The sequence below is a fragment of the Schistosoma haematobium genome, chromosome ZW (assembly GCF_000699445.3).
Source record: "Schistosoma haematobium chromosome ZW, whole genome shotgun sequence".
NCBI classification, from domain to species: domain Eukaryota; kingdom Metazoa; phylum Platyhelminthes; class Trematoda; order Strigeidida; family Schistosomatidae; genus Schistosoma; species Schistosoma haematobium.
In genome coordinates, this window is record NC_067195.1 from 67,707,485 (window position 1) to 67,722,586 (window position 15,102).

The 15,102-nt window shown below is 33.9% G+C and overlaps 1 protein-coding gene across 1 annotated transcript; it reads left to right on the forward strand.

Moving 5' to 3' along the window:
- The first annotated feature begins 1,755 nt into the window (after nucleotides 1-1,755).
- On the forward strand, nucleotides 1,756-12,913 carry MS3_00004219 (uncharacterized protein). Its single transcript, XM_051212110.1, has 5 exons — nucleotides 1,756-1,978; nucleotides 2,015-2,111; nucleotides 3,117-3,221; nucleotides 7,348-7,506; nucleotides 11,016-12,913. The coding sequence occupies exons 1-5, from the start codon at nucleotides 1,836-1,838 to the stop codon at nucleotides 11,181-11,183; spliced, it is 672 nt and encodes a 223-aa protein (XP_051072250.1). The 5' UTR covers nucleotides 1,756-1,835; the 3' UTR covers nucleotides 11,184-12,913.
- The last annotated feature ends 2,189 nt before the right edge of the window (nucleotides 12,914-15,102 follow it).

The following is a 15,102-nucleotide window of genomic DNA, read 5'->3' on the forward strand; positions in this document are numbered from 1 at the left end:
ACAATCAGTCAATAAATTTACGGACAATTATTTTCATAATTGATGTACTGTTTTTCCGCAGTTGCCTTCATCTAGCACAGTTAGTTTCTATATATCTTCTTATCAGTTCATGACTCAGTCGGTACCGTCAAACTTTATCAGTTCCATTAGTTTTTTTAAAGACAGCAACTTGTGTGAGGTAGTAGGAAAAACCTAAACTAAGACGAGTGATCTTCAGTACATTTTTAATAAGGAATCTCAAACAGTATAAGCTCTACGTGATCCCAGAAAAGTTCTTAAGTACTGTTTATGTCCCAGGTTAAGATTAACAATTTGAAATACGGAAGGATTATTTGTAGGACTATTAACAATAGGCTATCATTGAATAAGTGATAAGAACTCATTCATCTCAAGGTGGTGTTTAGAGACGGAAAATAGCGTACAAGCGGTAAAATCGTCCACACATTTGACACAAGTGTTTTTGTGGAAGACGGAGGACCGTACACAGAAAAAGGGCAAGAACGGTTCTTTGTAGCGCTGCCATCAACATATATTATACTGCTCTCTTCCACAGAGGTGAAGATATAGACGAGTATCCAGCTGTCGGAGGCGACACTATTGTGCCTGCTTGATAGTGTTCATGAAATAAAGTCAAATTCAGACGTCTAGCCGTGAAATGTGCATTTAACGTATCTCTTACCTCTTTTCAAAATGAAGACAATACTGTCATACAAAATAATAGCAGCATCCAAGGTACGTGTTTTGCATTTGTGGAAAAATTGGTATTGATCAATATTCTCTTTTGATTCAAGTTGAGCATGAAGTGAGAAAAGTCGAAGTTACTGTTAAGGGTCTAAATTTAGCAATCGTACCATCTGATACCTTCTTTGGTAGTGAGATTACCTTCGTCTTTTTATACACTTCTGGTAAAAAATTAGTTAAAGAGGATCCGCTGAAGATCCCCATAAATAGATGAGGCAAAAGCCAACACATTTCTCATCATGAATGCTTGGTCACTTGTCAGATCCTAAACACTGGAATGATTGGAGGGACTGGAGGCATTTTCTAGAATCAGTTCACCTTCGGACTCACGGATGCAGGAAGCATGATATCAAAAGATTGACATACAATAAACGTATTCAAAACATGAGCATTCAGCTGGGCTTCTTCACTAATGAGTCCCCTACTTTCAGGCTCTTTAACTAGTTTTCGCACGTTAGAAGAGATTTTACGGGACAGACGCTTCTGAGTAGACACGAAGTTCAGACGTTTAATTTCTTGGTTTATTAGACCATTCAGCTTTCGAAATTCAACGGAATTTTTCCACCCGTACATCACCTCTTCTCCTCTCCCGACTACGAAACTGGTTTCAGTGGGACAACAAACAGAAAAGCAGAATTTAGGATAACAAATGACAGCATCGACCGTTTTTTCCAATGAGTCGATTGTAAATAAACCACAGTTTGTTGTATGAAGCATGTTTTCAAACCTCGGATATTTTTCCTCTGAGTAATTCCTGTACAAGCAGTTCTAGGCTTGATGCGAGAGTATATTGTTTACTTTAGATAGAGCGTGAATATTATGATGACCAGAACTAAGCAATCTAAAACATTTACGAGTGATAATTGAGGTTCGAATCCGTCTTCCTAAGTTCGAAAGACATGGAATTTTCAACTGTGAGCATACGAGCTCATTTTTCTGGTTACCTGTCAAACAAGTTTCTTTACAGCTGCATTCATAATTTTAAGATTGAAGGCTGAAGCATATTTCGTTTGTGCTATTTGCGCTTCCAACAGCGCGCAGTCTAGATAGGTGCACAGTTTGAAATGCTGGCTCAATTGTCTGTTTTCTGAACGATGGATCTACGCTACTTTGCTATAACAAACGAGAAACATATCGTTTGGCATCGGTCGTTCTCAAAACGTAGCTTTGAAGACGTGGTACTTAAATATCTGTTATGTAATCCTCCAGATCAAGATATATACTATAGTGAAGGGGAGTAAGTACTTCAGTCTTGATTTTATTTTCACTCTAGTTTCTCTCTTCACTGCCTGACCGTTTCAGGACTTTCCTTTATCGCGGTAACCGATCGAAATGCTTCTCGACAAAAATTTCGGAACTTGGTTGTAGAGGTTAGTCTGTTCACAAATGAACTTAGTTTTTATAATTTTTTTGCTCAATTAACATAATGGTATTTAGCGATTTAATCTCGATAATAATATGTGATTGGTGTGTATGTGGAACTGCGCAAAACAGTCAGACTACCACACTTTATTATCGTACACATTTAATCAAGGGGAACAATTTTTCTTGGGGGTTCAGATGTTCCATAATGTTTATATGAAACTAATCTCCAAACGCTGTAGATTGTGGAAGAATAGTGCGAACATCACCACAGATCAATGCCATGCTACTTGGGAGGCACTTTTACGCGTCGTTTGTACGAGTCCGTTAAGAAATGTCACCAATCGTAATACGGTTGAATAAATTGTTGAATTATAGTAAGACCCAAAAGATCCGAGGTTTGTTCTAACGAGGAATACTATTACATCCATGGTACAGTTGAGGCTTTTGGGGTCCAAGTACCATGTGGATGTTCCAGTTTTCTGTATGTCACATGTAATTTCGCCCTTATAATACACGTCTAACGTTAAATTCACATTTATACACAGAAAATCTAAAATCCTACTAACAAGTGTGATGATAAAGTCTCTACTTTTGTGGCCGAAAATATCGGTTCTATTTGGTCTAATTCAAAACCAACTTATTCACTAGCTGGACTAGGTAGACTGATACTCGAATATGAAAAGTTGAGTAGCTCACTCGATGTGATTGAATCCAGTCCATAGAGTAGTGTGATATAAATTTCGGTGCTTCAAAGCCTCTAGTTTGAGAGAGCTCCCAACTTGAGATTGTGAATTAATATCATTCCCACTTTAAACGCTCGACTGATAATAATCGGTAATATTATTAGTTCTCAGTTTCCCGTCGATTTTGGAACCATGTTTGATAGATGTATTAGGTTTCCCTTCAGCTTCTCCCTTCAGTTACCGCATGTTTATCAAAAATCCCTAAAGCGAATTAACTACGTGATAATAATGAAGTCTAATTTTGTTTTTCAACACTTTAATTTTCAGGTTTCTCGCAATTTCCTAAGCGATGGTACAAGATTTCAAAGGGCTAAAAGTGGTGGTAAAGATTGTTTACAACAGTCTTATAATATAACCTTGGAAGATTTGATGGTAAGTTATATTGTATCATTTCTGATTGTAATCTTTTAAGAAGTAAGTTATGGTTGATGTATAATATACTGAAAGAATTGTATGTATTTTGACTGAACAACTCCCTAATATCTGGAAATGTTGGTCTGTGGCTTGTTTCACAAGTCTAAATAACTAAGACGTCTGAAAATTTCAGAGATAGTCAACTATCTTTAAGCTTTAAACGTTATTCTAAGATTTTTTTTCTCGGTGTTTTGACATCACCTCAATTGGTTTAATCTGGTTTATGTGGTAAAGAATCGTAATTAGACTTTTAGTTGTTTAGTATCCTGAATCTATCGATTGGTACGAAAAATAATGATACAGGATTTGAAACTACCAGTCCACTACGACTTTCCGGTTAGAGTCTTGGTGATTGTGGAGAAGTTATCAGGTGTTACTCAGAGTCAGTGGCTATTCTGCTATAGTTCGTGAACTGAGGGGAATCGTTTTTGGCTAGATTTTTGACTAAACGTTTTCTCTGATTGAATACTGTTTTTAATATCTATGAATTGTGTGACTTCTCACTTCTTTTCCCCTATAATATTTTCAATTCCTTTGTATGGAATGCTTTTTGTGCTGAAAGCTATATCAAATATTCCCGAGTACTTGTACTACTAACCCTGTTTCATTGATTTGTTTGTCTATCTGAAGCACAATCAGATGGCACATAGATTTTCTTTGGCCGCTTTGAAACCTCATAGTTTTTCAATCCCTATTATTTATCTTAAAAGAGAGTACATGACTGCATTTATACATCATCTGCTTTTAATTGCTGAATACCATATTTTTTACTTAATGACGTCGAATATGTGTCCACCGTTGTCCACATGCATTGATGTAAGCGAGGATATATTATGCCGTTTGACCGCTAATAGGTGTCTATGCAGTCGAAGATAAAAGGGCATCCACCTTGTCTGATGTAGTGTTTTTCGCGATTGGAACAGTTTGTTTTGTAGATGATGTTTGGTTTTTCTTCTTTTGTCCCTTCGTCCTGTGGTTTGCATAGGGTTAGTTAAAGTGATTTTACTGGTTTATGTTCTCCACCTATTCCAAGCAGCTTCAATAACGTTTTAATTTCGGATATGTCCTTTATATATGGTAGGATTATCCGTTTACTGATTTCTGTATTTGATTTCGTTTCTGATAATAAGTTGGGTTAACATTTCTTGGTGAACTTGTGTGGGTAGCCGTTCTTTTGGTGGATGGTCACCAGATATTTTCCTTCATTTTTCCGTGCTGAAAGTGTGCTGCACTGTGTTCTCACCCTCTTGAATAAACTTTGTACGTAATTGATCTTCTGAGTTTTTGGGTTTTCACTGCTGTAGTTGAGAATTTGATCTGTGTGGGTTGGCTTCTCATATACTTGAGTCTCCAGTTTTCTTGTGTCGGTTCTGATAATCAGTACATCAAATAATGATGATTTGTTGTTCGACTCCTTTTCCATTGTGGATTTTATGTCATCGAAGACGATTTTGATCAGATTGTAGTTGTTTTCTATCACATCGCTTTTGATGATGAATACGTAGCGCACATAACGAACCCACATTTTGGTTTGATCACCGGTAAAATCGAGTCTTCTCGTCTCTGCATCACTGCTTCTGCAATAAGTTCTACTATTGATAACCCGATCTATGTACCTTTCGTTCGATTAGAAAAATGTTGAGATCTGGATAGAGAAAATACAAAGAACACCAAAGAATTTGTGAGAGGCTTGGCACTCGAGTCAGTCAGCAATCAACAAACTCATAGGAATCGATCTAATCCATCAACCAATTAAAAAAATAATGGACAAATCAGATCGAAGGAAGATACGCAGAATATGCAGAATAAGTAAAGACAAGTAAATGATGGTTACTAGTTGCATTTCCTGCGACTTGAAGGCCAAGAACTAAGGTAGCAAAATAAATATGAAAACAAAAGATAGATGAATCAGTGTCACCTCATCCAGAGGACTTGTTCCTTGAGAGCCGACTATTCCTAGGACATTCTAACCACTTCCATCCCTCTTTATGGTCCCATAATTTCATCCATCGGCATTCTACACCGAAGCTTAACATATCTTACCCGGCTGTCCTATAAAACACAAAATAAACTCCAAAAATACTTACCACTCAATTTTCAGTCCTTTTTCTATCAGCTTCCTCAATTTTGTAGAACAGAGCACCTAGTCTGTATACTTCGTGCTTGACCGTTCAAATTAATTCTTCTTAACAGAACTCAATAATCGAGTGCAAATTCGTTTACTTAGTTTTAGGCCATATTTCGGGCGAAGGCTAATAACACTACCACCTAGTTATTTAAAGTGAAGTGTGTAAAGAGAGGTTGAACCCTTCAACCTGTCAGTCTAAAGTTTAGAAATTTAGTCAACTAAACACTGCTTTGTCCATAGAAAAGTAGATTTCCTATTATCACCAGTCTAAGTACAGAAGCCTTGTGTAGTCGTGACATCTCTGATGAAACTGATTTCCAAAGGAAACGGATTCCCTTATTTTGTACTAGATAGTAAAATGTATTTTTGGTCACTTATTCGTATCATTCCCATGTCTGTTGATCCGTCTTTCTCTTTATCAAAGTTAATTTGGATTCTGTCTCCAATCTCCACTCTCCCCATTCTTGTTCAACTTTGTGGTCGACGTACTTTTAGAGATAACACTTTCCTCATCTAAATTTCCAGGGGTTGAACTTCTACCGGGAGGTTCACTTGTTGACTTAGAATATGCAGATGACATAGTTTTATTTGGTGAAGACGCTGACAAAATGCAGAGTCTTCTGACCACTCTAAGCAACAATGCAAGCATGTTCGGGATGCGATTCTCTCCCTCGAAATGAAAAATGTTGCTTCAGGATTGGGTTACATCGACACCCGAACTAGTGATAGGGAGTGAAGTAGTTGAGTGTGTCGACCGCTTCACTTATCTTGGAAGTCTCATCAGCCCTTGTGGTCTGGTGTGTGACGAAATCTCAGCACGGATACAGAAGGGTCGACTAGCTTTTGCCAACTTGCGTCATTTATGGTGTAGGCGAGATATCCATCTATCAACCAAAGGACGTGTTTACTGCGCAGCAGTTCGTCCCGTCCTACCTTATGGCAGTGGAACATGGCCGGTAAGAGTAGAGGAAATTCGTAGGTTACTAGTATTCGATAATAGGTGTCTTCGAAACATTGCTCGTATATCATGGGACCATCGAGTAAGTAATTCAGTTGTTAGGAAACGGGTTTTAGGTAAGGATGACAAATCAATTGATGAATTACTGAAACTTCATCAGTTGAGATGGCTGGGACACGTGTTACGTATGCCCAACGACCGACTGCCTCGACGTGCGATGTTCAGTGGTATAGGAGTAGGTTGGAAGAAAGCTAGGGGCGGCCAAACCAAAACATGGCACAAGTCCATGAAGTCACTGACAAGTGGACTGAGCCATGTTGGCAGGTGTAGACTACCTGGTTGGGATATGCGAGACGATAGCAACCGATGGTTAGAGACCCTGAATGACATGGCTCAAAATCGTTTGCAATGGCGCAGGTGCATCCACTCTCTGTGTTCTCCCAAATTCTAATCTTCTGAATTCTTCATGTCCCTTTTTTCCTCTTTCCAAATTTATTTCACTGTATTATACTCTTTAAATAACATCTCCAAACCCTAATCTTCCCGATTACTGCTTATACTCTTATTACCTCTACCACTACGGGATTTGAATCGACAACTGCATCTCTGTGCTAATGTGGTGTGGCAACTCGAACTGATGTACGTACGTACGTACGAAGTTCTACGTTGTTACTGACTGACTGACTGAATTGCATTTATACTGCCAACCTTTTTAATTACAATAGTTATTTTAAATTAACTACTTACCTATTCTAGAGTAATGAAGTTTATGTCTCTGGCTATTACAACAGTTTCTTGAATATGATGCAAAAGTACTTCATAATAACGAATCTATATGTTCCAACTACTTTTGTAATTACCACATTTTAATAGCTTAACAGTAAATAGCTCTAACTGTGAAATTCATTTCATGTTTACCCGTATTGATATTATCGTTGCTCTTTCTAATTGACTATTGTGTGCAACATCATTTTTCCCATATTTACTGTATTTTTCAGGAATCACCCAACTCTTCTAAGGGAAATGATTCGTTGGACCAGTTACGTAATAATGTGAATACTGTAACAGCTGTGATGCAAGAGAATACTAGACTAGCGCTTCAACGAGGTGATCGGTTAAACAATTTGGTCAGTAAAACAGATGAACTTGCAGCCAGCGTGAGTGTTTGCAATTATATAATGTTTTGTATTATTTTCGGCTTTAATTTTGGCTTATGCATTTATATTCAAACTATTATAATAATTAATTTTCTCTGAAAAATTGTTTCATACCATAAGTATTTGCTTGTGACATTCTATCCATAGAAAAATTTATATCTCAGATGTGACCTGGACTTGACTTTAAAATCCAACAATATTCTTATTATCACTCGAGATACACTAATTCAAACAGTATTCAGCCGACCAACGTCTTATGAAGTTGTGACTTAATGGTCGAAGCATTTGTCTTTCGTACTATAGGTCAGAGTTTCACACCCCATTCCACTTAATTTGATCTGGGCACCCAGGTAGTATTATAGTGAACAGAATACCAGTGGGGACAGTCGGATGTATCTCAATAAAATCTGAGAACCGTATAGTAAATCGTTAGTTTGCGATATACCAATCCATCATCTCAAACTTGACTGTTCCTGTTGCAAACATCAATCCATTGTCTCAGATTTCATTGTTCATGCGTTTTCATACCAATTGCATTCCGTTCCCGTTATTTCCTCATCGACCTACTGAAATGCATTCTATGCCTGATCACCGTTATATACTACTTGTGTGGATATAAGTAACCCACACCACAGTATTACTTGCCTACACACAAATAGCTTGGTTCACGGCTAATTACCTAAATAAAGTACAAAAGGTGTATGGTTCATTCAGTCACTGTTCTACATTGAATCCCGATTTGTGATCACCTTTAACGATCTTGTTAACATCAAGATGACTTGCCGTTTTCGCACTCTATTTGTGTTAACACTACTGGGAAGTTGTTTATCAAATGACTTGCGTTTTTGTTTGAGGAATTGCTACTAAGTATACTAAGATATTGATTTCTTGTTAGCAATGTATCTCAGTAGACTAATTGTCATAAATCCGATCATGTTTAGTAAGTGATCAGCACCAGAGTTTACTCTAATTTTGTCGTCACTATTTAAAGAAGAAAGGCTGGTAAAACTTACTATACTGGGGATCTTAGGTGACTTATTATCCAATCAGAAAAGTGTTTACTAATAAAATAATTAACAATAAGAAGTCATAAATAAAATTATTGTAGATAAATAGTTCTAACATGATCAATGAACCTTTATGTGTTAAATTATTATAGTAAAGGAAGAATGATAAGGGTTATGTATTAGGAGTTTGGGCTAGGGTTATGAGGTTTTTACTCGCAAACTGATACAGCTATGATGCGAGTGCTTTATAGCAATATGGATGAATGGATTTCGCGCAAATATTCAAGAGGTGCTATCTAATGCCTAACTACTTCGTCCATAAATTATGGTATCATCCTATTGTTTAGAGAGAGGTTTAGGAGTTGGAGTGAGAAAATACTTTGCGATCATATAAACGCTCTTGACTATATCCAAAATCACATCATTTAGATGCAATCTTCATTAGCGGCGGGTATTTCTCTGAGTTAAGTTTACATACTATGTCACATCTATTATGTGGTTGCATAAGAATACTTTTTCCATCGATTTTAAATATTTTGGGAACTAGATATCGGTAGGGTTTGCTTAGTTTGATTTTTGCGCAGAAATCGGATATGGGTTATCATAAGTCTCGATCTATTCAAGGTCGTCAGTATAGTTCAGTTTTACCAAGACGTTGACTCACTAGGTTGTTGGCTGAAAGGTATTCCTATTCAATATGTTAAACCAACTTTGATTGTATATCTTATCCTGTTGTATCAGTTAACATTTTAAATAGCCGTTAGATTGTTTTCAAGATACAAAATGAAAAGCATATATCAAAACTAGTATAGCTGAAGCTTACAAGTCCTCTTAAGGAGAATAAGTAAATTAAATAATATTTTGAAGAGTCGCTAAGTTAGTCTTTAAATTTAAAATCACGTACCAACTTATGTAGAATCATGAAATGAACTAAGAATGTCTGGATAATGATACTTCGTTTTGAAGAGAAATACATATATATAATGTAAGGGTTTTTATGCAACTTTTTTTGTGTTGTATTTCGACTTTTTAGAGTTATAAATTACATGACATATTACTCGCTTTCGTAATGTCGAGTCGTTTAGTCACCTAAAATTTAAACTTATCGATAGTTATTAACCTTTATTTATTAAAGCTGTATCTGTATTTTCAATATGTTTTTATGTACTTTACTTAAATGAAATATTGGATCATAAACAGTTCATTTATTCAATTTGAACAATATCAGATAAGGAAGTTGAATATTTTATAGATGTCAGACAATCAATCGTATTTTCACATGTAAAATTGCCTTCAAAAGTTTTGTTATCATAATTCAGGTTATTAAGTTTATTAAAAGTTAGTTCTATAAATTTCTGTGTTCTGTCATTCTTATTAATCATCGGTTGGCTTTTGGTTTTCGTGTAGTTTCATCCTTTGAGTCGGATAAGTAAACCTTGAAGCATTCGTTGTTCTTCTAAACAACATCATCAACATAAACTTCAGGTAGTTTATGTCGGAAATGTTGTCCAGGAGAACTATGAAAACTTCATGGTACAATCATTTAATTCAGAAAACGAAATTTCACCTGATCTACAAATCTTCTCTCCCATTTTTATACGTCAATTATCCTTCTGTAATCCAGCTAATGAATTTATCTCAATATATATTCAATGCTTGCACTTTTATTTCATTTTTGACTCAAGTTAACTATTATCTGTACAAAAATGTAGGTTGTAACATTTACTTCCTAACTTAATGCTTGTAAATGTATAAACAAAAAAGCAATACTTGCAGATATTAATTTACTTTGTTTATTGTTTTTCTCCTCGATCGATTACTTCTTCTCTCACACATACACATTATGTCTTTCTGTTAGTATACAATCTTTTTCTCTCCGCATTGTAAGTTGTTCTGTCAAGGCAACGCATTTTGTTTTCCTTCGCAACCGATTTCTTCTGAAATTTACTACAGGGTCGTATGTCACGGCTATTGTTCTTTACATTCATTTATATGTAGATTTCTCTTCTTTTGCTCATAATAATATAGAAATTTGTTGTATCTTGTGTATTCTAGTTTTGCTTTTATCGTTCTCCTTTGAGGGCATAATTTATTTAAGGGAAAATTATTATAGATAAGGCAATGTTCGCTTTTATATTGAATACTATGCTTTTTGTATTAGAGCTGTTCAATTAGTCGATGATTCGACAGTTCTGTGAATTGTGAGGAAAATAGTACTTGAACATTGTTGGGCCTTTATGTGTTAGTGTAACTATTTCATAGAAAAAGGCGAACCGTAATCCACTCTCATTCCACAAAACACAACGTAACAGTCCAACTGGTCTTGAACTACTCTTCAGTTACCCACTATTTCCAGACAACCTCAATAGAAAATTGACATGTCTTACAACTATTACCAAAGTTGATAAGGCCATGTTCAACTCGAAGAAAAGACTAATGATTTATTTTTATATTTTCTTATGTATAAACTCACAAAAATTATTCAAAATCGTTTTTCTTCAGGCTAATCAATTCCAAACAACTGCTACAAAAGTGGCCCGAAAAACTTGGTGGGAAAATTTTCGTATGAAATTAATTATTGTTGGCGTTGTCGGTGGCATACTTCTGGTAATTGTGATAATTATACTCTGGCAGACTGGAGTGTTCAATAGCAAATCGCAACACCAGTAATAATAGCAACAGTAAATAATTCACTTCATATTGTTTATTACATGGAACAGAAAATGCAAAGAAACACCCATATTAAAATTAGGTGAGATATTCGATGTGTTTTTTTTACAGGATCAATTTATACAACACTTATTCCATTCAAACGTCTTGTTAAAATTTCCATTTTCTTTACTGCGACATGTTTTCCTTTTTGTCCCTCGTGACAGATAAATTTTACAAATGATGACAATGATTGTTATTCCACAGTATATTGTAATTTTTATGCTATACTATAAATATACATACTTGAGTCTTTTTTTGTAATCACTATCCCTACTACTAATCCTACATTAACTACTTCTCACTGATATAATGTCTTTTCTATATAGGCGCAGAGATTTAATAACAATTATATATATATATATATATATATATATATATATATATATATATATATATATATATATATATATAGTGTTCGGAATGATTTTTTCACTCAACATCTATCTCCTTTGTATGGATGACTATCTTTCCGATGTATATTGATTATTTATTCTTTATTGATTCCAATACACATTTTCTTTACCTTCAATAACAATGTCTTTTTGAAAGCTGATGATTATAAATAAATGAAAGATAAAAGAGGTACAAACTGTTTGATAACTTTTTGTTGGAATTACACTTTGTAAACGTATGTATTTGTGTTTATGCGTGCGTGCGTGCGTTCATATATGTTCAAGTGACTTCATAATAATACCATCATTATTCATTTTCATCATTATTTCCGTGCCCTATCCTTTTTACTTCTTCTCTACAGATAATCTAAAGTATACTCATTTCTGTACTATTTCTTCTTGCGATTGTTTTTATTATTATTAACATTATGAAAAAAATGTGTATTTGGAATTTCTTCTCTGGAAGAATTCCTTCTTATTATTGATTTATACTTATCATGGTTTTACTTTTTACCAGATTTAAATTAATATGTTTGCTCAATATACATAAATTTTCTTTTCCTTTTTTTAAAAAAAGAAAAATCATATTTGTCGTGTAATGAATACCAACAAAATTGAATTCTAAATTTGTTTTGGATTTCTGTAAAATTAATGGAATGATTGTAATGTTGAATCTGTGTAAACGCATAAATTTAACAGACTAGTTCAGGTGTGTGTTGTATTTGTTTTGGTTACTATAGTGTTGACATATCAACGAAGTAAAACATGGGTGTTTACCAAAGTGATTTTTCATTTTGATTCATTTAAGTTTTGGATTTTGTTTAAGACCCGTTACTTCCATTTAGTTGTGCATTCGAAACCATCTCCATATTCTGATGTTTGGACGTACGAATTGTAGTACTATTAGGGCATTCGTTATGTTTGGCTGAAAATGTAATATGCGAACATTTATGCAGTTCCTGAGATTAGGATTATTTATTAATAAAAAAGTATTCCTATAAATAGGAGTAAACTACAACCCTTAAAAAACCGATGAATTCGTAGACATTTTATAAATGTTTTAAAAACAAAACTCATATGGTTAATGAGGTTGAACAGAAATTCCCTACTGATTTTATTATCTATACAAATATAATGTCAGTAATGATGTTACAGATCACTATTTTGTCAGATAGTTTTTGCAAAGAAGAATATAAAGTTACTTATGATGTGCACAATTATGTGATGCGAAATATTCTATCTCAATTATTGTTGTAACTGTATCTTTTCCTGAGAATAAAAAATTTCATGTGTTAATTGACAACTGTTTTTGAATAAAGATGATGGGAAATATTTCTTTCAGATCCATACACAGCTCATCGTCGCCATCATCAACTGTTAATATCTTTTTCTGTTATACTCCTGTCTTTCTCTTTGTTTCATATAAACATTGTTCGTGGATCTTAGTTTAGATTACACGATCTGTATGACTTGCGTAATTGTTTAATGTACATATTGCTTTTAAGCAATTCGTTTCTGTGGTTATTTTATTATGTTTCAATGTAAATTTCAAGCAGCAAATGTATATATGGCTTCCACAGCATGCCATTTAACTATTTATTTCACCATCATTCTACCTTAAAATTGAGAGGAGCATCATTAGTCACAAGTGATATCGGGCATCAAAGTCACGTTAATATTTGTTATTGATTTGTGGCTTCGCTAATTTATCGTCTTTATAATATGATCTGATAATGCTTGCTGAATAATTTACAGTTTATATAGATTAAATAACTGAAAATTGTATGTACTCACTAAAGTGTGTCAAATCAGTGAGTTTCTTGAGTGTAATGCTGGGTACTTTTTTTCCGTGTTAACATTTTTACTTAGCACTATCACTATAAACAAAAGGCGGCCTGCTTGAGCATCTGGGCTACCTGTTCCTGCCATCCAGATATTTCAACAAGTTATCTATTTTTATTTGTTTGAATATATCAATATGTTTATTAATCACATGATGTATTCTTCTGCGTTTCTTAAAAGTGTACAACCTTTCGTTGTCAAAGTTACAAAAAACTCAATAAGAGCCAATGTGGTTGCTGGCAATATACAGCGAAAAGAATGCACATTATTCAGATGTTCATTTACTGAACTGCTAACATCTAACTGGCGATCACTCAATATTTATCGCCAGGACCGACCAAGAAGAAAAAAAACGGAAACTTGTTGAAATACTTTACGCTGAAAATTCTATATTGTACCAAAAATATAATATTGAATAAAGCTGATAATAATAATAATAATAATAAAGTAATTTACTGATCATTCATTAATAAGGTTGCAGAGGGTAATACTAAGTTTGCCAAGCATTAACACAATAGATTCTGATTGATTGTTACTGTTTAAAAAAATAACATCTAGTTTTCTTAATTGTTATTGATGATACCTGTATAATCGGCTTCTGTCTCCACAGTACATAAGCAAAATAATGAAATGTTTTATATGAATTTTGATTGTATCGGTGTGAGTAATATAGTTCATATTACATATAGGATTGCATCATACCATAGATTTCTTAGATGGTAAATATCTAACATAAATAAAAATAATCTTAACAATGAAACAGGTACAACTGTCAGATTTTTCGTTATAAACTAACAAAGATTTATATTTCTTTAATATTTCTATCTATTTTAACATTATTCAGTATACTATAAGGCTAGTTTAGAATTAATTTCTCTTTTTCTCTAACATTCTTATTAATATAGAAGAATAATTGATTATTATAGTAGTACACATTGACATTAGTCGACTCTTATTGTAATAAGTTTTCTATCTTTTATTTCTCTACAACAACAAAAATCACTGATAAATTTTACACGTAGAAGTTCATTTCTGATTTGTATCTTCTCATAAATTACATTTTCTAATTGATTAGTGACATATATACAAGTAGTCCTTATTATTTACATAATATTTTATTATCTTTATAAGTCCATTGTTTACGTGAAATATAATCATCAAATCGATTTTTGTTTCGTTTGATAGACATATATTAAGTTTGAGTACATAATAATAATCTCCGATCAGATAATGAATAAATAATTTTTTTGGCGATCAGCTGAAAAATTTATATTATCAAAATTTCTTGTAAGAATGTATGATTTCTGAATATAAATAATAATAATATTGATGAAATATGGTTTCACTATATCACGAATAAACTAAAGTTGGGTATATTAGTTATTGAATTGTGGTTTATTGAATAGCTTGATTACACTGCTACCTTGAAGTGAGCTTGCATCTTGTGATAACTCAGTTGACTTACATTAGCCATAACCTTCTTTCATGTACTCCCTACTATGTTATGCAGGCGGATTAGGAGAAAGGTAAGATTAAAAGAAACAAATTTATGTTCGAAGGCGAAGTCATACTGCAAACTGTACAGAGTGTGACTACAGTTAGTTCTTTTCACTAAACAACCAGCATCTGTAACGATCCCGCCT